Source organism: Lithobates pipiens, unplaced genomic scaffold (assembly GCF_037356315.1).
Source record: "Lithobates pipiens isolate NorthernLeopardFrog02 unplaced genomic scaffold, aLitPip1_a1.2 Scaffold_19, whole genome shotgun sequence".
In the NCBI taxonomy this organism is placed as follows: Eukaryota; Metazoa; Chordata; class Amphibia; order Anura; family Ranidae; genus Lithobates; species Lithobates pipiens.
The window spans coordinates 73016493-73044134 of NW_027507764.1; the positions used below are offsets into that span (position 1 = coordinate 73016493).

General features: G+C 41.6%; 1 protein-coding gene across 2 annotated transcripts in view; it reads right to left on the reverse strand.

The window, feature by feature from the left end:
- The window catches only part of CUBN (cubilin), a 359740-nt gene that overhangs the window by 312176 nt on the left and 19922 nt on the right, over positions 1-27642 (reverse strand). For both annotated transcript variants that reach the window (XM_077490895.1, XM_077490894.1), the window contains exons 2-11: positions 26875-27004; positions 26700-26795; positions 23956-23994; positions 20788-20889; positions 14427-14530; positions 8923-9049; positions 4061-4229; positions 1556-1687; positions 1184-1279; positions 575-699 (exon numbers count right to left, since the gene is read on the reverse strand). In XM_077490895.1, the coding sequence (XP_077347021.1) occupies positions 575-699; positions 1184-1279; positions 1556-1687; positions 4061-4229; positions 8923-9049; positions 14427-14530; positions 20788-20889; positions 23956-23994; positions 26700-26795; positions 26875-27004 (1120 nt within the window). The remainder of the gene's footprint in view (positions 1-574; positions 700-1183; positions 1280-1555; positions 1688-4060; positions 4230-8922; positions 9050-14426; positions 14531-20787; positions 20890-23955; positions 23995-26699; positions 26796-26874; positions 27005-27642) is intronic.

Genomic DNA, 27642 nt, shown 5'->3' on the forward strand with positions numbered 1-27642 from the left:
CAATTCTAAATATATTTTTGTAAATGTAACATCAGCCCTAAATATAAAAAAATAAACACAGGAACTGCCTACATTTCCTATAAGAAGTTAACGTGTATGTAAAGATCAAACCTTGTCACAGAACAGATAGGAGAAAATCTTCCAAATAGTAAACCTGGTGTGGTGACATCTGTTTATAAAGGCATATCCCCCAGCTTTACTTTCTGCTGTGTGTTTGGGATAGGAAGTAAAGTGAAATTTCCTTGATGAGAGACAAACCGGAAAAAAACTGACAGGATCCCAATCTATCCAAAATGAAATCAAAACATTTTGATTTTACATACATTTCATGCATATTTATAAAGAAGGAAAAGCTAAATTTACCAAACATTCACTGCAGGCAAATCTTCCTGATAAATGTGTTTAAATATACAGCAAATGACTCATGAATTTTTGTGAATTTTACATTTAATTCTTTATAAATATGCCCCAAAATGCATGATTGATGTGCTGTTATTTGTCAGATATGATATATTAATTTGTTCATTTTAGTTATAAGGTCAGTGTATTCCAAGGAAATGGAACAGGAAATCACCTTGCACTCTCCATTAACACAAGGATTTTGCTTTTGGCAGATGTCACTAGTAGACTGGCAGCCACTCGCCCCATATCCATTTCCAGTGTAGCCAGGAGGGCAGACACAGACTGGCAGAAGACCCTCTACAACAAAAAACACAAAATATTAATTTAAAAGTTAACTGGTCATTTTGTGTTATATTAGTACATCAAGGTAAAAAATATACTGCTCTTAATTCTCTCTTTTTTTTAAAAAAAAAGTAGAGCTCTTAATTCTCTCTGATATATTCTTTTGTTTTACCCTTATAATACTCAATCCGTAATTTTTCAGATGGAATCCCTCCAAACCCCCTGCCGCAAGGCTTCACTGCCAGTTTCCCTTAAAGATGGCGGCGCCAGCACCCAATAGCCAATTCAAAATTCGGCTCAGGTGAGGACACCACTGGATTCACTGGAGACAGTTAAGTGCCCTAATATTTGTATCTGCTGATTATTATTTTTTTCTGAAGGAGCCTGGGACTCCGCTTTAACTCAGATGTTACAAACAACCTATAAGCACTTAAACTGTACCATGTGTATGAATTTTGACTAATATGGCACATTATAAATTGCATTTTAAAAAAAATACCTTTGCCTGGAGCACATGAAGCTAGTGGATGACAACCTCCATTATTCACTGAGCAGGCGTCAATCTGATTGCACGTTTTACCGTCACCTTCATAACCTGTTGTAGTATAATTATTTGCATGCAATTATTTATGGTACAGAACTAATGCGTTATGTAACAAAACAGTTCAGCGAGCAAGGGTGTGCACATACTGAGAATAGGCAATCAGATTTTTTTACTGAACTCAAACCAAAGAAAGATCATTTTCTATTTTTTGCTATGTGTGTACTGTACAGCAAGAACAGAACATAGAGAGCTTTCTGATTGGCTACGCAAGTGATTTCACCCTATATGTAACTATAATCTCTTCTAGGAAAGTATGGGTGTCATTACCTGGTGGACAGGAGCCGCAATGGTAGGAGCCCATAGTATTCATACATTTCACCAGCGGGGCCACAGAACATCCACCATTGTCAGTTTGGCACTCATCGATATCTTGGCAGCTGTAACCATTTCCGCGCCAACCTTCAAAACAATAAAATATGGAAACATTTTAAGGTAAACCATTGTTTATTATCTATTGCAGGAAGTGTGCTTAATTAAGTAGAACAGCCTTTTACAAGCAGTGTGCCTAGGGGGTGCCTTCAGTTTTCTTTAGGGGTGCCTAAAAATTGCCCAAAAATTGCCAGCAAGTGGATCAAGTCTACCTTTTAGTTAAATAAGGCCACAGATTTTCATTGTGCACAATCACAACCTTCTAGCCACCGATGCCCTAACAACTAATGTCATTGGTTCGTAAGTGGGTGCAGCATGGTGTGGCAGCAATAACATACACACGGTCCAAGTGCAATTAGTATAACTTGCACTATAGTAAAGGCAAAACAGTTCACAAGCAACCCAGTTGGAGAAGGCCCAACCAGGAGCACTCACGAATGCCAACAGAATGTAGCGGAGTATTAGCCGAGGGGAAAAAGGCAGCATGGCTGTCTCATACCCAAATGGGAAGATATCCAAGAAGAATGCAAGCCCTAAGCTTTTCCTTCTCATCTGGAACCTTTCCTTGCTGCTAATACTGTCCCTGACAGAAGGTTGACCTGTCCCTACATGACCCACTCATAAATGCGTGCCAGGCCTGGATGTCAGGGCCTTAAATAGGCTCACCCTTACCCAAGATGGCAGCTAGAGTCACACGGGACGGCAACATCCAATTGGAAAGCTTCCCCAAGGACTCAGGAAACCATAGAGGTACCATGTTCCTCTTGACTTCCTCTTCCCCTGCAATGCCGCTGCGTTTGAGCGCCGCTTGCAGTGGAGAAAGTAGACTGCACCTGCCTACAGGTTGTAAAAGAGGCTGTTGGGCCCCTGCACAGCATCCTTGTTTGCCCTCTGAAATACTAGTCAGTACCGGTGTGCAAAGGTGTATTTGCTTTGAAAGACTAAATCACATTAGTCCATCTAGTTCAGCCAACAAGAAAAAGATCTTGAAAAACCCCATATACACAATCCTATAGCCAGAGTTAATGCAGAGACGAAGGCAAACAAAAAAAAGTAGACAACAAAACAAAAGTGAAGAGCTTCTGTTCCATTTTCTATTATATATTCCTTTGTGAAAATTTGTGGTCAGCTGCTCGACGAGGAAACTACATATACAAATTACATATACGGTACATTTACATTGGGTTGCTAAGCTCCCCATATAATTTATTATTTTTTAATTTTTAATAGTAATCTAATAATAATATTAATTTATTTTAATAATTAAATTTTGGGAGTGGTGATATCACCCATAGGCTCCCATGTCCTAGCCGTGGTAGAGCGCTTTCTCCTCTCCCCTGCAGCCACCACTGGCTGAGAAAAGGGATCACATGGTTGTTTTTTTATCTTCCGGAGTTAGGCTTGCCCATGCACCAGTTTAGTGGTGCCTAAACTGACCCAATATATTCACTCATCATATGCTACAGCCTTGCGCCCCCTCCCCCCTTTTCTTCCTCCTTGGCGCCCAGGAGTGAAGAGAGAAAATCAAGTCATGATTTGGAGTTCACACAAAGGACTGTATTTCAATTATCTCTACTTTACTTCTACTACTCTGAACACATATTTACCTTCCATTGTCAATATGCTCTGTGAGTAAGCACTGTTGTGTCACACATTTTACAGAGCCTGCCTTCTGAACTACAGAAGTGCTGAGAGAAGGCGTTTCAGGAGGTGGAGTCAGTACAGGAATCACTGCTTGCTGGCAGCAAGGTACCATGGGATATGTAGTCCTAGGAATTGGAATGTAAATGGCAGAGAAGCTGAAAAGCATGCAGAGAATCCAGAAAGTTGTAGAAAGAGACGGTCAGGAGGCAGACAGAACTCACAACATGAAAAGAGATTTTTAAGGGTAGCTTATATTGGATTGTCAAATATAATTATTGTTTGTTTAGTTATTACTATGCAGATGTTATAAAGTGAAAATGTATGCTGTGACCATTGATCTCCTTTAATACTTTTTTTGGGTGAATACATATATACAGTAACTGGCATTTTTTAAAGCTACCCAGAGTTCAGCTTTCACACTTGTACAATTTGTCCTGCTACTTGGGACTGCAAAACGGCATGACAAGTCGTTCCCCATGATTTCCAATGACAACCATTCATATTAGTACGACGTGTAGTGCCAACTTCAAAGTAGTCCCTGCACTACTTTGGTCTGGCTTTGATGGGAGTTACACAGGAATCTCCTGAAATCGCATCAAAATCGCACCAACGAAATTGCGGCAAAATCTCTGGACTTTGAAGTCACGGTAGTGTGAAAGGGGTCTTAACCTCTTGGCGCCGGTGCTTCCCAACCCTTTAAGAGGTGCCAAGTGGTTAAAAAAGCCTGATTGCTATTTTAGCTTAGCAATATATTCATACCTGCAGGACAGGGGCCACAAGTGAAGGATCCTGGAGTGTTAATACACTGGACTGGAGGATTCTGGGAGCAGGGAGGGTTCGGCAGGGAGCATTCATCTATATCAGCAGTACAAGCAGCGCTTCCTGGAGGTGATGTCCATCCCGTCTCACAGACGCAGCTGTACCTGGGCTGCCAACACATACACACATAAAGAAAATTATTCTTATCATACATAATTAAAATACGATTTTTTTTTAAATAATTTAAAAATATTTTTATGCTTTTATGCCTTTTTCTGTTCAAACCATGACTTTATAATGGCAGTCTCCCTCCACCTCTAGCGATTACCATTTTGTAGCCTGCCAACTAATGGTTTCAACCTCTGTCGATGCTTTTTGGTAATCTTATTAATACCAGGAAAAATTTAATTTTTAGCTACAGGTACTGGAACAAAAGGCCTAAAACACCCAGAATGATGAATATTTCACCCAAATCGGTAGGGTTCTAAAATCAGCAGCAAAGAATTTGGTTCTTGGGGGGTCTACTGATTTCGGGCTTCAATGCTATAAGAACCACTTTGTCCCACTTTGAACCACTTTGTCATTACTACAATTCTGCTTGAAAATACAAAATCAAGACATGTTTAAAGCTCAACTCTAGGCAAAAAAAAAAGTTTTCCCATGCAGTGGGCTGTGATCGCAACGGAATAGGGTAACTGCTTGTTTTTGCCTCGGGGATTGGAGAACAGAGATATACTTATCTAATCCTCTGATCCTCCCCGGGCAAGACCAATCCCTGCAGCTCAAGCCTCCTCATCGTCTACAGTGCCTTGAAAAAGTATTTGTATCCCTTGCGTGAATACTTTGTAGAACCACCAAGTCTTTTTGGGATGTCTCTACCAGCTTTGCACATCTAGAGAGTGACATTTTTGCCCATTCTTCTTTGCAAAATAGCTCAAGCTCTGTCAGATCGGATGGAGAGCGTCTGTGAACAGCAATTTTCAAGTCTTGCCACAGATTCTCAATTGGATTTAGGTCTGGACTTTGACTGAGCCATTCTAATACATGAATATTCTTTGATCTAAACCATTCCATTGTAGCTCTGGCTGTATGTTTAGGGTCGCTGTCCTACTGGAAGGTGAACCTCAGCCCCAATCTCAAGTCTTTTGCAGACTCTAACAGGTTTTCTTCTAAGATTGCCCTGTATTTGGCTCCATCCATCTTCCCATCAACTCTGACCAGCTTCCCTGTCCCTGCTGAAGAAAAGTACCCCCACAACATGATGTTACCACCACCATGTTTCACGGTGGGGATGGTGTCTTCAGGGTGATGTACAGTGTTAGTTTTCCACTACACATTTTGCTTTTGCTTTTAAACCAGAAAGTTAAATGTTAGTCTCATCTGACCAGAGCACCTTCTTCCAGATGTTTGCTGTGTCCCCCACATGGCTCCTCGCAAACTGCAAACAAGACTTTTTATGTCTTTTATTCAACGATGGCTTTCTTCTTGCCACTCTTCCATAAAGGCCAGATTTTTGGAGTGCACGACTAATAGTTGTCCTGTGGACAGATTCTCCCACCTCTTGGCTGCTTCTCTGATTAATGCTCTCCTTGCCCGGCCTGTCAGTTTGGGTGGACAACCATGTCTTGGTAGGTTTGCAGTTGTGCCATACTCTTTCCATTTTCTGATGATGGATTGAACAGTGCTTTGTGAGATGTTCACAGTTTGGGATATTTTTTTATAACCTAACCCTGCTTTAAACTTCTCCACAACTTTATCCCTGACCTGTCTGGTGTGTTCCTTGGCCTTCGTGATGCTGTCTAACAAAACCTCAAAATGTGGCACATTTCAAGGGGTATGAAAACTTTTTCAAGGAACTGTAGTGGTCTTGTGCAGTGGACTGTTACTGACATCATCACGCCCATAGACCTGCTTTGGAGGAGAGGAAATCAGAAACGGTGTGCCATCTGCCGGTGGAGCAGAGGACAGGTGAGTATTAGCTTTCTCATCTCCCCTGGACAAAACAATCAATTAACCCACGCAGAGGGGCAGGGCCCAACTGCATGGTAAAACCTTTTTTTGCCCGGAGTTGGGCTTTTAATTGTCACTAAACAAAGAAAAAAGGGACTAGGTGGGACTTTGAATGAGACGCAACAGGGAATATCGCACCTCCATCCCTGGTTGCTTATCCAAAAAAGAGGGGGGGATTGTCACTAAACAATATCTTTATTTCCCAAAACTAAGGCCGCGTACACACGGGCGGATTGTCTGTCCAACTTAGTCCGCTGAACCGTGTTTCAGCGGACAATCCGCTCGTGTGTGGGCTTCAGCTGACTTTTTCAGCGGACAATCTGACGAACAAAGTCTTACGGAATTTCCGTAAGACAGTCCGTTCAAACTTGGTTTTGTCCGTCCAAACTTGGTTTCAGCGGACAGTCCGCTCGTGTGTAGGCAAGTTGGACGGACTAAGTATGGCGCATGCTCAGAAAGGGTTTACACGGCCGAAGGTTGCATTGCAGTGTATTGGACGTCGTTTTTCTAGTCCCGTCGTACGTGCTGTACACGTCATCGCGCACGCTTTCAGCGGACTGTCTGCTCATCGTGTGTGGTCAAGTCCGTTCATGCAAATTTTGAACGGACTGTCTGTCGGATTGTCTGCCGAACTTAGTTGGGCAGACAATCCGCCCGTGTGTACGCGGCCTTATCCTTACACATCCACTATTCGATGGCTCCGTAATTCAATCTCATTAAATCCTTTCTTATCATGTTTTTTTGCCTCCTTGTAATGTCCTTTGTGATCTTCCGAACCTCTCCTTTTCGCCCTCCCTTCCCTTTTGTTTGGACGAGAAGTGCACCTTAGTTGCACGCTGCTCTATGCACACTAGAAATCCCATAATCCATAGTCCATCTTATTAGCAAATAAAATAGGGTGGCTATGTTTGTACACACAGTGGGACCATGGAGGACCATGGAGAACAAATATATCCACCCTCAAACAGGAAGTCAGATCACAGGAGCAAAAAAAGGAACTTGGAGGAGGCTAATAGCAATAGAAAGTAAAAGTAGAAACTTGAATCTAATTTTTTTTAACCAGAGTTTAGTGTCGCTTTAAACTCTGTCAATTTGTTTGTTGCCATCTGTTTCTCTTTTTGGAAGAATTTTCTTAATTTACTATTTAGCAAGGGCTGTACAGAACAGGAAGTGAGGAAAATCCCCCTAAGAGGGATGTAGAGAGCATAGAATGAAGTACTGAAAAAATACAAACACTCTAGCATTTAGACAAAGGTACAGCACTTCTTCTTATATCTTGGCAAGTAGTATCTTACTTGATTGAGCCCTCCTCAGATTGGGTAATCTTCAATGCTCTGTGGAAAACACAGACAGAAGGGTACAAATGCCTACCACATTACCACCATAGACATTTATTGATCTCATAAACAATTGCATAAACACAAACATGAATAAAAACAGGCGTGTCAAATAACAACTCCAGCCATGGGTGACGTCATCTGCTCATATACCACACAATTAGAAGACATATGCATTTTAGGGACAAGCCCCCTTGTTAGCCCGAAACACGTCAGGCTTCCAACCGTGCGGTATGTGAACAGATGACATCGCCTACAGTTGGAGTTGTTATTTGACACACCTGTTTTTATTCATGTTTGTGCTTATGAAATTGTTTATGAGATTATTAAAAGAGAAGTAGGGTTTTGTTTTTGTTTTTACCATCATACTTACCTAGGTGGATGCTGCATCTTCCCCGGTGCCTCTGCACTAAGAACCGAGCCATCGAACACCGCTGATTGCTCTGTTCTCTCAGCTCCCCCCGAGCAGAGAGCTGCTGCCTGTCAGTCAGCATCTCTCCTGCTCTGATCCTCCACGCTCACTGGAGTGCTGAGCTGTGGAGGGACAGTGAGCGGCTGTCTCAGGCTCTCAGCAGCTCGCTGAAAGGCTGAAACGGTTGTCAATACAGGCACCTGGCTGATCTAGACGTGATGACGCGGTGCCTGGACTGATTCCATTGATGCCGGCAGAGAGCGGACTTCAGATCGCGCTCTGCTAAAAATGGGTCACAGGAGCGCAAAACAAATTGCACTCTTGTGACCCATAGGAGCCCAGGCTGGAGTTCCCCTTTAAATGCCTATGGTGGTGATGTGCTAGGCCTTTGAGCCCTACTGTGTGTGTTTTCAGCAGAGCATAGAGTGAAGTGTTGGACCCTTTGTCATGTATGTATATCACTTTCTGTGTCCCCACTGGGTGATTACCTTCTGTCACTCCCTGTACCCATAATGGTTATCAGGGGCTAGGGGCGATCTCCTCTATATGGACAAAAACATTTAAACCTAAAAAATATATGCATATTTTGTATATTCACATCAGTCCCTGCCCTCAAGGAGCTTACAATCTAAGGTTCCTAACTCACATTTATACATACACATACTCAGGCCAAACCCACACAGGCACAGGCAAACTCCAGGCAGGTAGTGCTGTGGTTGGGATTTGAACCAATGACCCTAGTGCTGCCATGCAGAAGTGCTGCCATCTTTGCCAGGTTCCCAGTGAAAGTCATTGTGTGCCACTCTCGGGTCACAGTCTTCAGGTGTCTCCAATAACAAAGACTGATGAGCTTACAAAGTAACACATTTGAGGTGCAAGATGGTGCATGAGTCATCCCATGCAGAACCACCTCCCACTCTCCTCCCATGAGTAACTTCTGTCCCCCGACAGATTGTACCAGCATGCTTTAACATTCCTTACACTAATCGTACAACTATTCTTTATTCTTCATTGGCTACCTCTGCAAGTATTTATAGTTAGAAGTAATGCTCATCCTTCCAACTAATATGTAAGCCGTATTAGCACCAGAATAATACACTTACCTGATTTATCTGGACTCTGTCTAAGTCTGTACAGATTCCATGGACACAGAGCGCCACAGAACCCGCCTTGCAGTCATCATACTTGGAGGTGCACTGTGGGCCATACCACTCTGGAGTACAGGTGCAGCTATAGAAGACAACACTTATTGTTATTTCACTTTATCACAGATTTAAAAACCACGTCTCTAATAATTCTATTTGAAATCACTGCATCTTTTTTCATGAAAGTATGATACATACAGCATTCAAGTTGAAAAAAAAGAAAAGAAATGTAATGGAGTACAGTTACTATGTAAACCAACTTTTCCCCAACCATTATACATTAGCTGCAGATCTTAATGCACTTAAATTTCATGGTTAAATCTTAGCATTATTTCATTTTTTTATGTAGATTATTGTTATATTTTGCATTTTATTTTATAATAATCTAATTTATATAAGTATGCATTTTATACACGTGTAACATATATTTTAACCACTTTCCACAAACTGCCATAGCTGTATGTCGGTACTGTGGCGCTAATTACCGTTGTTATGGCAGCAACTAGCCATAACCCCAGTATTTTCAGAAATGGTGTGCGGTCCTCTTTAAAGTGGAATTAAAGGCAATATAAAAAAAAAAAAAACACACCCTGTAAGGCAAAGGCATAATGAGCTAGTATGCATAGCATACTAGATCATTATGACTAACTTACCTGAGAACAAAGCCCCCGAAGCGGTCCTCCGTCTTCCTCTTCGCCGCTGCCATGTATCCCGGAGCGACTTCCGGGTCTCGCTGCTCCGACACGAGCAGCATATCGCCGCGATCTGCGGCCTGCGCGCCGCTGTCTGTCTTTTTGTAAAAATCTCCTAAACCGTATAGGTTTAGGAGATATTTCTTGCGATATTTCTTGTGCCGTAGACAGCGGTGGCTGTCTTTTTGTAAATATCTCCTAAACCAGTTTAGGAGATATTTCTTGGACCTACAGGTAAGCCTTAATCTAGGCTTACCTGTAGGTCAAAGTGGTTTGTAAGGGTTTACAACCCCTTTAAGATAAAAGTGGTCTCTGCGGCGGATTCACTGCAAAATCACTTTTATTGGGGGCGGGAGAGGGGCCCTCTCCTGCCTGGCTCTGGTCGTCTCCGCCACTTACCAGAGTCATCAGTAGCAGTGGAGATGATCGCGTCCTCATGCCCTGAAAAGGCCTGGAGCCGAGTGAGGGAAAGATGGCCCCCACTCTGCTCCAAAACATTGGATGGCCGAAGAGGCGTCACTTACACCCTTGGTCTTAAAGGGGAAAAAAAAAAATTGAAAAAAAAGACATTTCATCTTTTTTTTATTGCATTTAAGTATAAATGTTACATAGTTAAAAAGACACATCAAGTCAAGAGGTGGGGAGAATCTGTCCACAGGACAACTATTAGTCGTACATTCCACATCAAGTCCAACGTATGTGTGTTATTTTATGTTAGTATTACTGACCACAAAAAACGGCAAAAGCTCATAATCGTCGATAAACGCTCAAAAACTTGGCTCACCAGCTTTTTTTTATGTTTTTGATCCATTGGAAAAAAACGCTAAAAAGCACTAACATGGAAAAACGCTAAAAATGCTAACAAACGCTATTGCAAAAATGTTGAAAGACTCGGTGCAAAGCTACTGCTGTTTTTTTAAAGTTATTTTAACGTCCAGTGTGCATGGAGCCTAATAGTTTTTTTTCTAATTATCTATGCTCCCCGCTGAAACCACTGAGTGTGGAAGAGAATTCCACATCCTCACCGTTCTTACAGTAAAGAACCCTCTACGCAGTTTAAGGTAAAACTGCTTTTCTTCTAATTTTAGTGAATGGCTGCGTGTCTTATTAAATTCCCTTTTGCGGAAAAGTTTTATCCATATTATGGGGTTACCAGTATGGTATTTGTACATTGAAATCATATCCCCTCTCAAGCGTCTCTTTTTCAGCAAGAATAAGTTCAGTGCTCGTAACCTTTCCTCATAACTAATGTCCTCCAATCGCTTTATTAGTTTTGTTGCCGTTCTCTGGACTCTCTCCAGTTCTAGCACATCCTTCTTGAGGACTGGTGCCCAGCACTGGATGGTATACTCCAGGTGCGGCCGGACCAGAGTCTTGTAGAGTGGGAGAATTATCATTTTATCTCTGAAGTTAATCCCCTTTTTAATGCATGCCAATATTCTGTTTACTTTGCCTGCAGTAGCTTGGCATTGCATGGCATTGCTGAGCTTGTCATCTACTAGGACCCCCAGGTCCTTTTACATCTTAGATTCCCCAAGAGGTTCTCCCCCCAGTGAGTAGATTGCATTCATGTTTTGCCACCCAAATGCATTATTTTACATTTTTCTACATTAAACCTCAATTGCCATGCAGTCACCCACCCCATCTTCTTGCAAGGTTTCCACATCCTGCAGAGAAGTTATTGCCCTGCTTAGCTTTGTATCGTCCGTAAACACAGAGATTGAGCTGCCTTTCCCATCCTCCAGGTCGTTTATGAATAAATTAAATAGGATTGGTCCCAGGACAGAACCCTGGGGGATCCCACTTTCCACCCCAGACCATTCAGAGTACTCCCCATTTATCACTACCCTCTGAACTCGCCCCTGTAGCCAGTTTTCAATCCATGTATTCACCCTATGGTCTTTGCCAGCAGACCTTACTTTGTACAGTAGACGTTTATGGAGAACTGTATCAAATGCCTTTGCAAAATCCAGATACACCAGGTCTATGGGCCTTCCTTTATCTAGATGGCAGCTCACCTCCTCATAGAAGGTTAATAAATTGGCTTAATAAGAAAGATTCTTCATGAATCCATGCTGATTACTGCTAATGGTACCGTTGTCATTACTAAAATCTTGTATCTAGTTCCTTATGTTCCCTTCCTAGAGCTTGCATACTATTGATGTTAGGCTAAATGGTCTGTAATTCCAAGGGATGTATCTTGGCCCTTTTATAAAAATTGGTGCTACATTGGCTTTTCTCCAATCAGCTTGTACCATTCCAGTCAGTAGACTGTTCGTAAAATTTAAGAACAATGGTCTGGCAATTACTTGACTGAGTTCCTTAAGGACCCTCGGGTGCAAGCCATCTGGTCCCGGTGACTTATCAATGTTACGTTTTTCAAGTCTATTTATAATTCTGTCTTCTGTAATCCATGATGGTGCTTCCTGTGATGTGTCATGAGGATAAACATTGCAGTTTTGGTTACTGAAGCCCAGCCGATTCCCTCTTTTTTTCACCCCAGATCTCACATTTAAGATGTCCTGTCATGCTTTTTTTCTATTACAAGGGATGTTTACATTCATTGTAATAGGAATAAAAGTGACCCAAACGTTTTTAAAACAGCAAAATTAATAATATGAGTCGTAACCTTGAATTTGTAAATATGTTTGATGCATTATCTTACATACAGGACTAACCATAGATGTCCAAAATGTGGAGAAAATAAGGCCACATTAGCGCACTATTTTTGGCAGTGTCCCGTCATTAAAATTGTTTGGATACAAGTACTAAGTTATGTATCTGTATGATCTGTGCTTATAGCCTTCCGGAACACCCAATGCTAGTTTTGTTTAGCTACTGGGAGACAATGCCAATGGGACCATCTGGAAAATGTAATACAAAATGGGTCCACATTTGTCTATTTTTTTTTCTTATTTTTCCCTTTTCCCTTTCCTTTTAAATCAGATACGTTTTATTGAGCACAAACAAGCCCACTAAACATATAGGATTATTCTATCAATTACAAACAAACTAACAACACCAACAACAACAACAAAAAAATTTGTCTAATACAGTAAGAAGGTGCATACTTAGAGAATGGCTCAACCCATTGCCCCCAACTTTTGAACGGGTACAGAGAGATATAAAGAATTTCCGGTATTTAGAAAATCTATCAATTAAAATAGGTGATGGGGGGAGCAAAAGGCAAAGAAAATGAATCAACGATATGGACAAATTATAACCTATGTTATCAACTAATAGGGAGTATACAAACTGTAAATCGAGAATATGAGCAGTAACCGTATATATATTCATTTTTTTTTCCATTTTTTCTCTTTATCTGTTACAATTTTTATATGTTATATTTTACATCTAAGATTCTAGCTTTTAATCTATTGGTGAAAAAAGTTTATATACTAAGAGAGAGCGGTGGAGGCGACAAATTAACATTGAATGAAGTATATAGGAACTAAATGGCCAGAGTTGGTCTGGTGATATGATATGTATAACATACAAGCACCTTTTTACTTAAAGGGTAAAACCTCAACAATAAACGTATTATTTGGTCCTTTTTGCTTGTTCCTGATTCAGAAGAAAACCTCCTTAATGTACAGTTTATATCTTTCTTAATTCTTTGCTGTATATTGTTTACTACAGCCTTTATTTTTAGCCTGTATGTCTGCCATTTATATTCTGATGCTTACATGCCATCTTGAACAAGGGTGTATTAAAAACAGTTATACAAGGTCTGTCTGGAAAAAGTCCAGCCATTGTTAATATAATGAGAACGGTTTATGCAGCAATACTGTAATGCCTTGTACACACGGTTGGACATTCCGACCACAAAATCTAAACTGGTGTTGCATACACACGGTCGGACAAAGTTGTCGGAAAATCCAATCGTTCAGAACGTGATGACGTTCGTTCGTTACGACGGGACTACGTTCAGGCTAGTAGCCAATAGCTTTGGTCTCGTAATTTGATCTGAGCATGCGTGGCACTTTGTCAGAATTCTCTACAAATGATTGGAAAAAGTCTGATTGGATTTTTTTGTCGGAAAATTTGAGATCCTGTTCTCATATTTTTTCCGACGGAAAAAGTCCGATATACCCCACACACAATCGGATTTTCCGACAATATAATCAGATCAGACATTTTCCGTCGGAATTTCTGACCATGTGTACAGGGCATAACCTAACAGCTAAGGAGAGTGGACTGGAATGCGTATGCGTGAACAAATATGACTTCACTGCACTAGTTAGTGGGGGTGCTAGACGCCATTGAGTGAGCGCGTGTATTGTGTGGCTGTCGCATTCAAAATGACTTAGCAAGTAAATCAATGAACCTGCAATTTAATTTTGCATTAAGCTTGAACTTTCCACTGCAGAAACTATTCGGATAATTTAGAAGGCTTTCAGGGACAATGCAAAGAGTCCAGCGGAAATAAAAGTATGGAACAAATGTTTCAAAAATGGTTGAGGATTTGTTGAAACCTGTTGAAAGTGACCCATGTTCTAGAAGGCCCGACAAGCAGAACACCTAGAAATGTTGAACATGTATGAGCTGTAATCAACAAAGATTGGTGACTGACAGTGTGAGAATTAGAAGCTGATCTCGGGATTCCAAAAGTTACTGTGAGGTCCATAAGTTGTCTACTTTGAAGGGGACTGAGGCATCATGGCCCTATGTACAATGTGTCTTGTATGTTCTTCAGTAAATGTTTTTATTTTTCATATTACTTGGCTGGATACTTTCCGGCGACACCTTGTATATAGCATTTATATTTACCTGTAACTTCCAGGTGTGTTCTCACATATACCTCCATTCTGACAATCCAGGGCAGTCCCGTCATACCTTTGACATTCATTGACATCATCAGCACAGACAGGACCCTTCAAGTACAGAGAATGAACTTATGTATGACTTGTTAGAACATGGAACTCGCCAAATAAAGAAAAAAACACACTGATATCAAAAGAATCTATTAATATATCATTATTGTCACCATGATTTTATTTAGTTAGAACAGCCATGAACTTGAGATGACCATCACTTGATTGGAAAATGATCGTACAGTATATCTGTTGACATTCTGTGAACTCTTCCAACATCCTTGGCCACGAGAAGCAGAAGAAACAATCAACCTAAATATATGTTTCTATGTGTTGCTATTGGTCCCCTGAGATAAGGCTAGGTTCAGGGTTTTCTGCTCTCCTCCATCCAATGCAATGATACATGTGAATGCCACATTTTTTGATCATGTGGTGGTCTGATCTTTTAACCACCATCTCAAATCTGTTGATATTCTGAAGCAACCAGAATGTCCTTTTACTCAACAAAACAGGGCAAGCAGTAACAATAAAGAGTAACAATGAAGAATAAATGTTTTATATATATATATACTGTATATTAGCTTTTTCTAAGCCAGAAGAATAAATGTTATATATATATATATATATATATATATATATATATATATATATATATATATATATATACTGTATATTAGCCTTTCTAAGCCAGAATTCTATGGTACCCCAGGGGTCCTTCAGAGGTTTCTAAGGGTTTCTTGAGCCACAAGCAGCCTAACAGCCCATAGTAAGCACAGTGTAAAGCCCCATACACACTATCAGATTATCTGCTGAGTTTTTCCTTCAGATTTACCAAAACCATATAATATGAGGACACACCTTAGGAGTTTTAATGTGTATGCAATCAGACAGGCCCTTCTACTACATGGTTTTGGTAAATCTGAAGGAAAAACTCAGCAGATAATCTGATAGTGTGTATGGGGCTTAACAGGGTACTTATTCACTGACCTCCAGTGCAAAGTGTCAATTCTACACTAACCACCAATGTGGTCACCAATTTCCTGAGTTTTAATGTCAGGGAGTACTTCAGAACTGACCACAAAAGGGTACAATTTTCCACTGATCAATGTTGTAAAGCAAAAAGTCTCTACTGACTACTAATGTAAGGGGACGTGTCTTCACTGAACACCAATATAAGAGTTAACCTACCCACTAAGCACCTACGTAAGCAAGTACTTCAGTGCTCACCACCAATGTGAAGTGGCACGTTTCCACTGACCATCAATGTAAGGGGTTACTGCATTGTCCATCAGCATAGGGAGTAAGTTCCCTACTGACCACCTATATATTAAGGCACTACACTGACCACCAACGCAACATAGAATTGTGACAGCAGAAAAAGACCAAGTGGTCCATCAAGTCAACCCTTAATATAATATTTTGCCTGCCAAGATACAACAATTTTCACAGGGGTGCTCTGATACCTGAACCTTATTTCAAAATTTGAAATTTGTGTTGAAAATGTTGGGAGAGGCTAATTTATATCAAATGTTTTTGAAGTTGTTTAGTGACTTGAAGTCAGGTCAGTAAACAATTGCTTTCTGTTGGTTTCTATGCCTTCCTGCACTTTTCTCTTTGTCTGCCTGAACCGGTTGTACAAAATTCAGTACACCCCAGAAATCAATCAGTACTCACTTGGTACTCATCGATCCCTGTGATTTGATTGGTTGCTTTGTTGAATTTTGCACATGTCCATTTCAGTCTTTTGTTACAACAGAGGAAGCTTCGAACTGAGACAATAATGGTGTAATGCTAACCCGTGATAATGACATATATCTCTTCTTTAATGTTTGCTCTTCTTAGAAAAGCTAGCTGAGAATCACCCTAAGCCATACGTTCATGGGAAGAACCTTCTGTCTTTACATGGAATAATCAACATTCCAGTATGAAGAATATGTATGGAACCACTTCAAAAGACCATCATTACATTTCTCATAGTGGTTTAAATATGACAACTACTGCAGGACATTCTATACAGCACCCAAACTTCTGATCCAGTCCCCTGCAGTGGTAAAGAACACATGAAAAAGATAAATATATGAGCCTTGGACAGCAGCATTGTCGGCCTGGAGAAAGGGTAGTGTCAGACTGGCAAATTTAGATAGACTTGGCTAAGAAATTGAAGCCAAACTACAGCTAACACTTTTTTAAGCAGTTACAACAACGTTTATTTTTTCCTTTTGGGATAAAGGTTTTACATAAGTGAATAAAAGCTGATCATTGTAATCCCCCCTGTCAGTTGTAAGTTGTTTGTCTCAACCCTCTGCCACTTTTGCTGGACAGCTATTTCTATCAAAGAATGTTGGAAAATAATAGATTTAATGGTGGGATCACCAAGTGAAAATAAAGTTAAAAAAAAAGTAAAGAAAAAGAAAAGTAATGCAGCCATCACATCTAAGGACTGGTAATCTGCAATATGTATTACATTTTTGTTTTTGGGTTTAAAGTGGTTCTATAGGCAGAAGGTGTTTTATGTTAATGCATTCTATGCATTAAGATAAAAAACCTTCAGTGTGCAGCATCCCCCCTCAGCCCCCCCCCCCCAAATATTTACCTGAGCCCCATTTCGATCCAGCGATGTGCAAGAGTTCCTCAGCCATCCCTCCGACTCTCCCTTCTGATTGGCTGAGACACAGCAGTGGAGCCATTGGCTCCCACTGCTCTCAATCAAGGTCAGTTAGCCAATGAGGAAAGAGAGGGGTCGGGGGCTGAACCGCGGCTCTGTGTCTGAATAATCACACATAGCTGGGGCTTGGCACGGATGCCCGCAAAGAAAGCTGCTTGCTTTGGGGGCACTCGACAGGAGGGAGGTGCCAGGAGCACCGAAGAGGGACCCGAAAATAGGAGGATCGGCGCTGCCCTGTGCAAAACCATTGTATAGAGCAGGTAAATATACCATGTTTGTTATTTTTAAAGAAAAAAAAATATGAGACTTTAGTATCACTTTAATATCACTTTAAGTAAATATGTGCTAAGGCAAGTCAAGAAAACTAAAGTAAACCAAAGAGGAGCTGTAAAATAATAACCTGGGTATGCTAGCTTTGTTATAGGAATGCATCTTTATTGTCTATATTTATTTAGTACAGTTGTTCATAAAGAATTTGTAAAGCTTAACAATTACGTTGTCATATTTGCTCCCTTTTGGTCTGTTAAGAGTATTAGGTTTTTTATTTGTATTTCATGCTGACATACACTTTTAGAAATTAGAATTTGAAATAAACCAAAAAAAATACCAGATCTTCATCAAAGAGTAGACAGCGTGTCAAACCCAAGTGGGAACATGACTTGGGAGACATCGAGGATGCAAACTGGGAGAAAATTCTAGAAAATTATAAGTTGGTGTCTCCCAAAGTATCTGACTGTTTGACTCAACTATTAAGTAAATTTAAAAAGTATTCACACCCCTTGACATTTTTCACATTTTGTCATGTTAAAACCAAAAACATATTCTATTGGGATTTGATGTCATAGACCAACACAAAGTGGCATATAATTGTGAAGTGGAAGGAAAATTATAAATATGTGAAAAGTGTGGTGTGCATTTATATTCAGCCCCCTTTACTCTGATACCCCTAACTAAAATCTAATGGAACCAATTGCCTTCAGAAGGCACTTAATTCGTAAATAGAATCCACCCGTGTGTAGTTTAATCTCAGTATAAATACAGCTGTTCTGTGAGGCCCTCATAGGTTTGTTAGAGAACCTTGGTGAACAAATAGCATCATGAAGACCAAGGAACACACCAGACAGGTCAGAGATAAAGTTGTGGAGAAGTTTAAAGCAGGATTAGCTAATAAAAATATATCCCAAGCTTTGGAACATCTCACAGGGCACTGTTCAATCCATAATCCGAAAATGGAAAGAGTATGGCACAACTTCAAACCTACCAAGACATGGCCGTCCACCTAAACTGACAGGCCGGGCAAGGAGAGCATTTTAAGAAACAGCCAAGAGGCCCATGGTAACTCTGGGGGAGCTGCAGAGATCCACAGCTCAGGTGGGAGAATCTGTCCACAGGACAACTATTAGTTGTGCACTCTATTGTTGAAAGAAATTCATAAGAAGTCCTGTTTGTGCTTTGCGAGAAACCATGTGGGGGACACAGCAATCATGTGGAATAAGGTGCTCTGGTCAGATGAGACCAAAATCAAACTTTTTAGCCTAAAAGCAAAATGCTATGCGCGGTGAAAGACTAACTCTCTCCCTGAACACACCATCCCCACTGGGAAACATGGTGGTGGCAGCATCATGTTGTGGGGATGGTTTTCTTCAGCAGGGACAGGGAAGCTGGTCAGAGTTGATGGGAAGATGGATGGAGCCAAATACAGGGCGATCTAAGAAGAAACCCTGTTTGAGTCTACAAAAGACTTGAGACCAGGGTGGAGGTTCACCTTCCAGCAGGAAAACAACCTTAAACATTCAGCCAGTGCTAGAATGAAATGGTTTAGATCAAAGCATAACAATATATTAGAATGGTCCATTAAAAGTCCAGACCTAAATCCAATTGAGAATCTGTGGGATGATTTTAAAATTGCGGTTCATAGACGCTCTCCATCCAATCTAACAGAGCTTGAGCTATTTTTCAAAGAAGAATGGGCAAAAATGTCCCTGTCTAGATGTGCAAAGCTGGTAGAGACATCCACAAAAAGACTTTCAGGTGTAATTGCAGTGAAAGGTGGTTCTACAAAGTATTGGCTCAGGGGGGCTGAATACAAATGTACCCCACACTTTTCACATATTTATTTGTAAAAAATTTTGAAAACCATTTATTATTTTCCTTCTACTTCACAATTATGTGCCACTTTGTGTTGGTCTATCACATAAAATCCCAATAAAATACATTTACGTTTTTGGTTGTAACGTGACAAAATGTGGAAAATTTCAAGGGGTATGAATACTTTTTCAAGGCACTGTACATATTTCACAAGACTTACCTGATTTCTGTCTGGATATCCCGTCATAAGCCTTCACGTAGCCCTCTCTGTCTCCAATGCACAGCACAAGTAGGCACTTTTTATCACCTCATGTGGTCCTGCCCCATTGAACAAACTTAGTGGGAACAAATTGTTCGTTTTCTGCATGACCACATGGGTTCCCCCTTATCTTTATATCCAAGGACCAACACCACTTGGCAGATCCAGCTGCATAACATCTTTTTAGATGTCTTCAAGTTGGGTTGCACCGATACCAGTATCTGTGCCAACGCTAAGCATTTGCATGAGTACTCAACCTTTTTACCACGAAGAACTCTTGACATAATTTTTAGTTCTCAAGAAACTCCTGCTTAAATCAATTCATCGGGGGGGAAAATGGCACTTACATTGCAGGCCAGTGGGAAGAATTGATTTTAGCAGGGCTTTTTCAAGAACTGAAAATGATGTCAAGAGTTCCTCGGTGGTACAGACATATTAATAATATACCAAAGTGGGCAATCTGGAAATTGTTGGAGGGGATGTGGGCAGAAAGGATCTATGGCCCATGTGTGGTGGAACTGCCCAAAGATCAAAAGATATTGGGAGGAAATATTAAAATATGTAAAAGAGATAACGAATGTCCAAGTTCCTAAAAATCCATGGGTATGCCTGTTCCACGGGACAGACATATCCTTAAAGGAATATAAAAAGTCTCTGGTACCTCAATTATTAAATATAGCTAAGAGTATGATCCTGAGGAAGTGGAGGGAAGTAGAAGAGCCCATGATAAAAGAATGGTTCGAAAAAATAGATGATATCTTTAGGATAGAATACTTTGATAGAGAGGAAGAAGGAGATAGAGAATCCCAGAGAAAATGGGAACGATGGAAGACATTTAAGTCAATGAAGTTATATAGTGAGGTTCATGGATTATAGGGGTACCAAAAGAAAAAGGGGGGGATAAAGGGGGGGGGTAAGAGTGGGTCTAAAGTCACAAAGAGATAGAGGAACAGATAATAGGAAATAGAACACATATAGGCGAGTGAGAAGCCATGGAGAATAGGTAGAAAATACTTGGGATTGCACTATGCGTGTTAGGTTTTCTTTTTGGTGCTGTTTATGATCTATATTTATAAATCTGTCCCCACTTCTTTTTATATATGTATTTATTTTGTAATGAAAAAAATCGGATATAAATAAAGAATAAAAAAAAAAAAAATGATTTCCTCGGTGGTGAAAAGTTTGTTAAATGCTGTCCTGGGCAGTTCTTTAAATATTCTTCTAGTTTTTGAAAATCAGCCCATGATGACACTTCAGACACGTAACATTGTGACAGTACATAGGGGAATAGTATTGCCTTCATACCTGCCAGTTATCGGGGCACGAACAAAAGAAGGAATCCAGAAGGTTCAGACACGTCCCTGAATTATGACATGGGTTACTATTGCACAACTTTCGGTTGATAGTCTGTTATTGCAGAAAAAAAAAATATTCAGAAATAAAACAAACACATTTGCATTTAGCATATACTGTACAATGTGTATGCACAACAGCAAACTCATGAAATCTATGCTTTAAGAGACACCGACGTCAGACTATTCATATCAACAACAATCTTCCCATAAGATTATATGTGCATGTAATATATTTCATGTACAGGAGTCCCAAAAGTATTGGGACACCTGCCTTTACATAAACTTTAATGGCATCCCTGTCTTCTTCCGTAGGGTTTAATAATGAATTGTCCCACCCTTTGCAGCTATAACAGATTCAACTCTTCTGGGAAGACTGTCCACAAGGTTTAGGTGTGTGTCTATGGGAATGTTTGACCATGCTTCCAGAAGTGCATTTGTGAGGTCAGGCACTGACGTTGGAAGAGAAGGCCTGACTTGTGGTCTCTGCTCTAATTCACACCAAAGGTGTTCTATTGGGTTGAGCTCGGGACTCTGTGCAGGCCAGTCAAGCTCCTCCACCCCAAATTTGCTCATTCGTGTCTTTATTGGCCTTGTTTGTGCACTGGTGTGCAGTCATGTTGGAACAGGAAGGGGCCATCCTCAAACTGTTCCTACAAAGTTGGGAGGATGAAATTGTCCAAAATGTCTTGGTATGCTGACGTCATAAGAGTTCCCTTCACTGGAACTAAGGGACCTAAGACCAACCCCTGAAAAACAACCCCACACCATAACACCCGCTCCACCAAATGATTTGGACCAGTGCACAAACAAGGTCCATAAAGACATGGATGAGTGAGTTTGGAGTGGGGGAACTTGACAACACATATAGAGAATTGGAGCATACGCACTGGGTCCAATGGGAGTCCTCGGGGCTTAGTAGGGAGAAAAGTCAGCAATAGTCAAGTTCCTCCACCCCTGGGGAGAATGCACAAGCGCCAATCTAAGCCCTTGTACACACGGTCGGAGAATCTGTCGGAATGAGTCTTATCGGACCGTGTCGTCAGATAATCCGACTGTGTGTTGTATGCATCGGACTGATTCCGTCCGAATCTCCGTCCGACCCAATTTTCCAACATGTTGGAAATATTTCCCGACCAACTGGGCCAGACGGACCTAATCCGATCATGTGTAGAGCATTTTCATCGGACCAAGTGCCACGCATGCTCAGATCAAATTCCTCCATCAAAGCTATTGGCTACTAGCCTGAATGTAGTCCCATCGTAACGAAATTACGTCATCACGTTCTGAAAGATCGGATTTTTCGCCAACTTGGCCCGACCGTGTGTATGCAACAGTTTCGGACACAATCCGTCGGACTAAATCCGACGGGCAAAATCCGACGGATTTGGTTGGCAAAATCTCCGACCGTGTGTACGTGGGCTAAGAGTAGTGGTGGTGTGGCACTCGAGAGTACCGTGCCGGTGGTGTCTGATGCTTCCTGGAGTCCTGGTCCAGGAAGCGCCAGACAGTACCGGCGTGGTCCTTTTGAGTGCCACACCACGGAAGCCATCCTGATGGTCAGCCCCATGGACACTATTGCACTATTGTGCTAAATGCCCTTGATGTTTTTAACTCATTTTTAATTTTTATGAGTACCAGTATCTATACTTGCAATAAATCACCATGCATATTACTCTTAGATTGGCGCTTGTGCTTTCTCGCCAATGGTGGAGGAACTTGACTGGCCTGCACAGAGTCCTGACCTCAACCTAAAAGAACACCATTGGGATAAATTAGAGCAGAGACTCCGAGCCAGGCCTTTCCATCCAACATCAGTGCCTAACCAAATGTGTTTCTGGAAGAATGGTCAAACATTCCCATAAACACACTCCTAAACCTTGTGGACAGCCTTCCCAGAAGAGTTGAAGCTGTTATAGCTGAAAAGGGTGGGCCAACTCAATATTGAACCCTAGAGACTAAAGCCCTGTACACACGATTGGACTTTCCGCCAACAAAACCGTGGATTTTTGTCCGAAGGATGTTGGCTCAAAATTGTCTTGCATACACACGGTTACACAAATGTTGGCCCAAAGTTCTGAATGTGGGAACGCGGTGACGTACAACACATACTAGGAGCTGAGAAAAAGGAAGTTCAATAGCCTTCTGCTTGATTCAGTGCATGCGTGAACTTTTGTGTGACGGACTTGTGCACACACGATCGGACTTTCCGATAACAAGTTTTGGCGGAAAATTTGAGAACCTGCTCTCAAACATTTGTGTGCGGAAATTCCGACAGCAAATGTTCAATGGACCATACACACGGTTGGACTTTCCGACAACGAGTTCATATCGAACATTTCCCGTCGGAAAATCTGATCGTGTGTATGGAGCATAAGGCATGTAAAGGCAGGCGTCCCAATACTTTTGGTAATATAGTGTATATTACTAAGCTGTAAAATCCTCTCTTAGGCTGGGTTCACACTTATGTAAATTGGATGCGGGTTGAGTCATGTGATTTTGCCGCGGCCTTGACGTGACTAGAAACAATGCCTGTGTAATCTTGAGGTCTATGGCCCTTAAGTCACATCAAAGTCGGGCCAAAGTAGTGCAGGGATTACTTTACTTGAAGTCGCACAGATATGAATGGTACTCATTGGAAATCATGGGGTACGACTTGTCATGCAACTTTGCAGTCCCAAGTCGCAGGACGAGTCTCACAAGTGTGAAAAGGGGCATCAATGATGTAAAGATTGTGAGCTCCTTTGGTGAGTGATGGGAAGGGGGCCTAACTGTTAATACATTGGGGTGGAATTACTAAAGGCAAATAGACTGGGCACTTTACAAGTGTAGCTGCGCTCATTTTCCACAGAGCTTAGCGAATGTGATGAAGCTCTGCTGCTTTCTGTCATCCAATCACGTACAAGCAAAAATTAGATTTGTTAAAATTATCCTTGCTCTTGATTGGGTATTCTTTACGAAATGAAGTGTTACCCCCTTCATTAAGCTCTGGGGGAAATGAGTGAAACTGCACTTGTAAAGTGCCCAGGCTATTTGCCTTTAGTAAATCAACCCCATGGCATATTATGTTAATGCTATCTAAAGAAATACAGAAAATATATAAATAACAAAAAAAGCTTACCTCTTGCAAAACTTGAACTCTGTTTTCAATTTCGGACAACTAGAAACATAAAATAACCCCACCATAAAATATTAAAATCATGAATTTCTTTGCCAGTCATCAATCATAACAATGTAAACGTTTAGAAGTATCCCTGTAAGGCCTTGTTCACACCCTCTGAAGAGCACCCTGCGATGGGTCACTTTTCAGAGAGCATTTGACAGCTGGAGAGGAGGTGATATGTCGCCTCTTCACCAGCTGATTTAACCCTGTATTTGTCAAACTACCACAAAACTAACTCATGCATTGCATGTGGTTCCGGTGTGACCCCATAGACCTGCATTAGCTATGTTTGGCTGCCGAAAATGACATGCTGTTTCATTTCTGCTGCCGCTACAGCCATGGACAGGTGGGCAGCCGAAATGGGCAGTAAAACCCTGGCTCAACTGCCTGCAAATATGAACGATGCCGTGTCTCAATCTTTTGTAGGTATCTGTAACTGCAGCCATTCTTTAGTGTGGGTAAAGCATGGAAAGAATAGGATCCCTGTTGTTTTTTTTTCCAGCAGTCTATGTGAGATTCGCCCTAACTTCCTGTGTGGTCACCAGAACAGGAAGTATAGGGATTGTCCCCTACAATTTGGAATTAGCAATAGCACCTTTTTTAGTGGATAGGGGAACTGTTTGGATCTCTTTCAGGTTTTTAATGATGTCTGTGTCCTTGTTGGAGAGATGTTGCTATGTAACTACAGTAACAAACTATGCCATCAGCTGTACAGACAGAGAGTGAAAGTCTCTCTATTGGAGACATACAGGGCAATTCAATAAAGTGATAACGACACGTTTCTGGCAGGATAGCCCCTTTAACATGGCCTGTGCCTAATTCAGCTTTGCGTCAGTTTCGGAAACCAGTACCAACACATGTGCCAGAATCAGATAGTTCTTATTATCGCAACTCTTATGCCGCATACTCACGAGCGGAATTTCCATTGGAAAAACCTTGGATGGTTTTTCCGACAGAATTCCGTTCAAGCTTGGCTTGCATACACACGGTCACACAAAAGTTCTCGGAACTTCCGACCGTCAAGAACGCGGTGACGACAAGCCAAACAAATTAAGTTCAATGCTTCCAAGCATGCCTTGAATTGTTTCTGAGCATTTGTAGGAATTCTGCGTGTTGGAGTTGCTACAGACGATTGGAATTTCCGATCGGAACTTTTTCCATCGGAAAAATAGAGAACCTGCTCTCAATCTTTTGCTGGAGGAAGTTCCGCCAGCAAAAGTCCGATGGGGCATACACACAGTCAGAATTTCCAACCAAAAGCTCACATCGGACTTTTGCTGGCGGAATTTACGATTGTGTGTACGGGGCATTAGAATCTGTTGCTATGGCTGTGGTAGATTAAAAAGAAAAAATGAATGTCAGTTCACAGATAAGCAAACTGATGGTAAATAAGGCCAGCTTTGAGTTGGGGTACAGAGAGAATATGACAGGGCTCAATGGGTTGCTAGGATGTCAACGAAGATTCCCTAGGTGACAGCTGAAGTAAACAAAGGGGCGGGCTGACAAATGGCCAAGGTCACATTTTGGTAATGACATCAACCTAGCCAGTAGTGATGGGCCTAAAGCTCTGTTGCTATGACGCTATCGGCTTCAGGGCCAACAGCATCCTAGCTAGGGAGGGGCAGCAGCTGAAAGGGGAGGTCCCAGGCGGAGCTTCCAGTGTGCTTGTCTCAAACAATAAAGTTTTATGAAAATAACAACATTTTCAGTGTGCAAACGATCTTTGTTATTCATCCTACAATGGGGGTAAGTTTCTTCCTGGCTCAACTTAGGCCGCGTACACACGCGGGGACTGTTCGGCCAACTTTGTCCGCTGAACAGTGTTTCGGCGGACAGTCCGCCCGTGTGTGGGCGTTCAGCGGACAGTTTCAGCGAACAGTCCGCTGAACAAGGTTTTTCGGAATTTCCGAAAAACTGTCCGCTGAAACCTTGTTTCAGCGAACAGTTCCCTCGTGTGTAGGCTTGTTCGACAAACTAAGTTCCGCGCATACTCAGAAAAGCTTTACACGCCGAAAGTTATAATGCAGTGTATAGGACGTCGTATTTTTCGTCCCGTCGTACGTGCCGTTCACGTCATCGCGCACGGTTTCAGCAAACTGTTCGTACGTCGTGTGTGGCCATGTCCGTCCATGCTAATTTTGAGCGGACTGTTTGCCGAAACTGTTTGACGGACAAAGTTGGCCGAACAGTCCCCGCGTGTGTACGCGGCCTTAGTGACCCTGAACAGACGTGAGTATGTGAATGGTGATCTTTTCTGTCTTCTCACAGCAAGGAGGAGTGGATAGGGTGGTTTTGTTTATTACATTTAGGCTTCTTTCACATGAGCGGTAAAGGGATGGTAAAAACAGGCAGTTGATCTGCGTTACAGAATCTTGTTTGTAACCCAGGGACTGCCTGTATTAAAGAGAAGCCGGGGCTATCCAGGAAGGGGGTTAATGTAAATGTATTTAATGCAAGCAGTGTAAGTACTTAATTTTACTTATCATCTTCTTTCAGTCTGTACAGCAGAGCTTAGACTGGTGTGGGAGAAGCAGCACAAAAATAGGAGAGAGGAGAGTGATGGTGAGTTGAGCACATCAGTGGGCTGCTTTTCCTTTCACTGTCCAGTCACAGGGAAGAAAACGACAGCTGCCATCTCATGTGTTTAGGTGACAGGTTCCCTTTAGCACGCTAACTGCATACAGAAATAAGTAAAGCATTACCTTTGCGCTGAGCTGAGCAAGCTGGTTAGAAACACTCTGGTTGTATCCAATAACATTTGCTTTTAATACAGAAATTTCTTCTCTGTTTTTGTGTATCTGAAATAGAGAATAAGATGGTTTCAGCATGGTGCGGCCTCAGTCCTATTACTGATGACATTCATAGGTGGCTACTTACCTGAATCAGCAGATCAGACAGGTCATCATCATTAACTTTGATTTTCCCATATGAGCCAGTCTTGAATTCAATAGATTTTGCCTGGCTTACTGAAAATATTAAGTTTCCATCTTCCGAGGACATCCGAGGTCTATTGGGGGAAAAAAAAGTTTCTGATCTCACGTGGAGCTGTTATAATATTAAATATTAATTTATTTTAGTAAAATTACCAAACTTTAGTGATTTCTTGCCCCTGGCATTATTTGTAACTAGACAGTGTACCTGACGCATAACCTTTGATTTCTACACCCCACATTCTGTTCTGAAAAAGATATATTGTTCTGCACAGAGCAGCCCCGATCCTCTTCTTCTGGGGTGCCCTGCCAGTGCTCCTGGCACCTCCTCCCTGGGGGCACCTGTGCGGGCTCGCTCCTGAATCCCGCTGCTGCTTCCATTGACACAGTGGGACTCAGCCCCACCCCTCGCTCCCATGTCACTGAATTTGATTGACAGCAGAAGGAGCCAATGGCTTCTGCTGCTATCAATCTATCTAATGAGGAGAGAGACAGTGGCTGGAGTCGCTGTGCTCATGCACATCGCTGGATCAGATCGGACTCAGATAAGAAAAAGGGGGGGTCTGCAGAACAGACAGTTTTAATGCATCTATGCATTGAGGTGAAAAACCTTGAGGCTTACAGCCACTTTAAGGAAGTGGTGTAATATCTCAGTTAGTAAATGAGTGGTGCATTGAAGGGGTGAACTGAGGAGTGGAGAGATAACTTGAGGTGA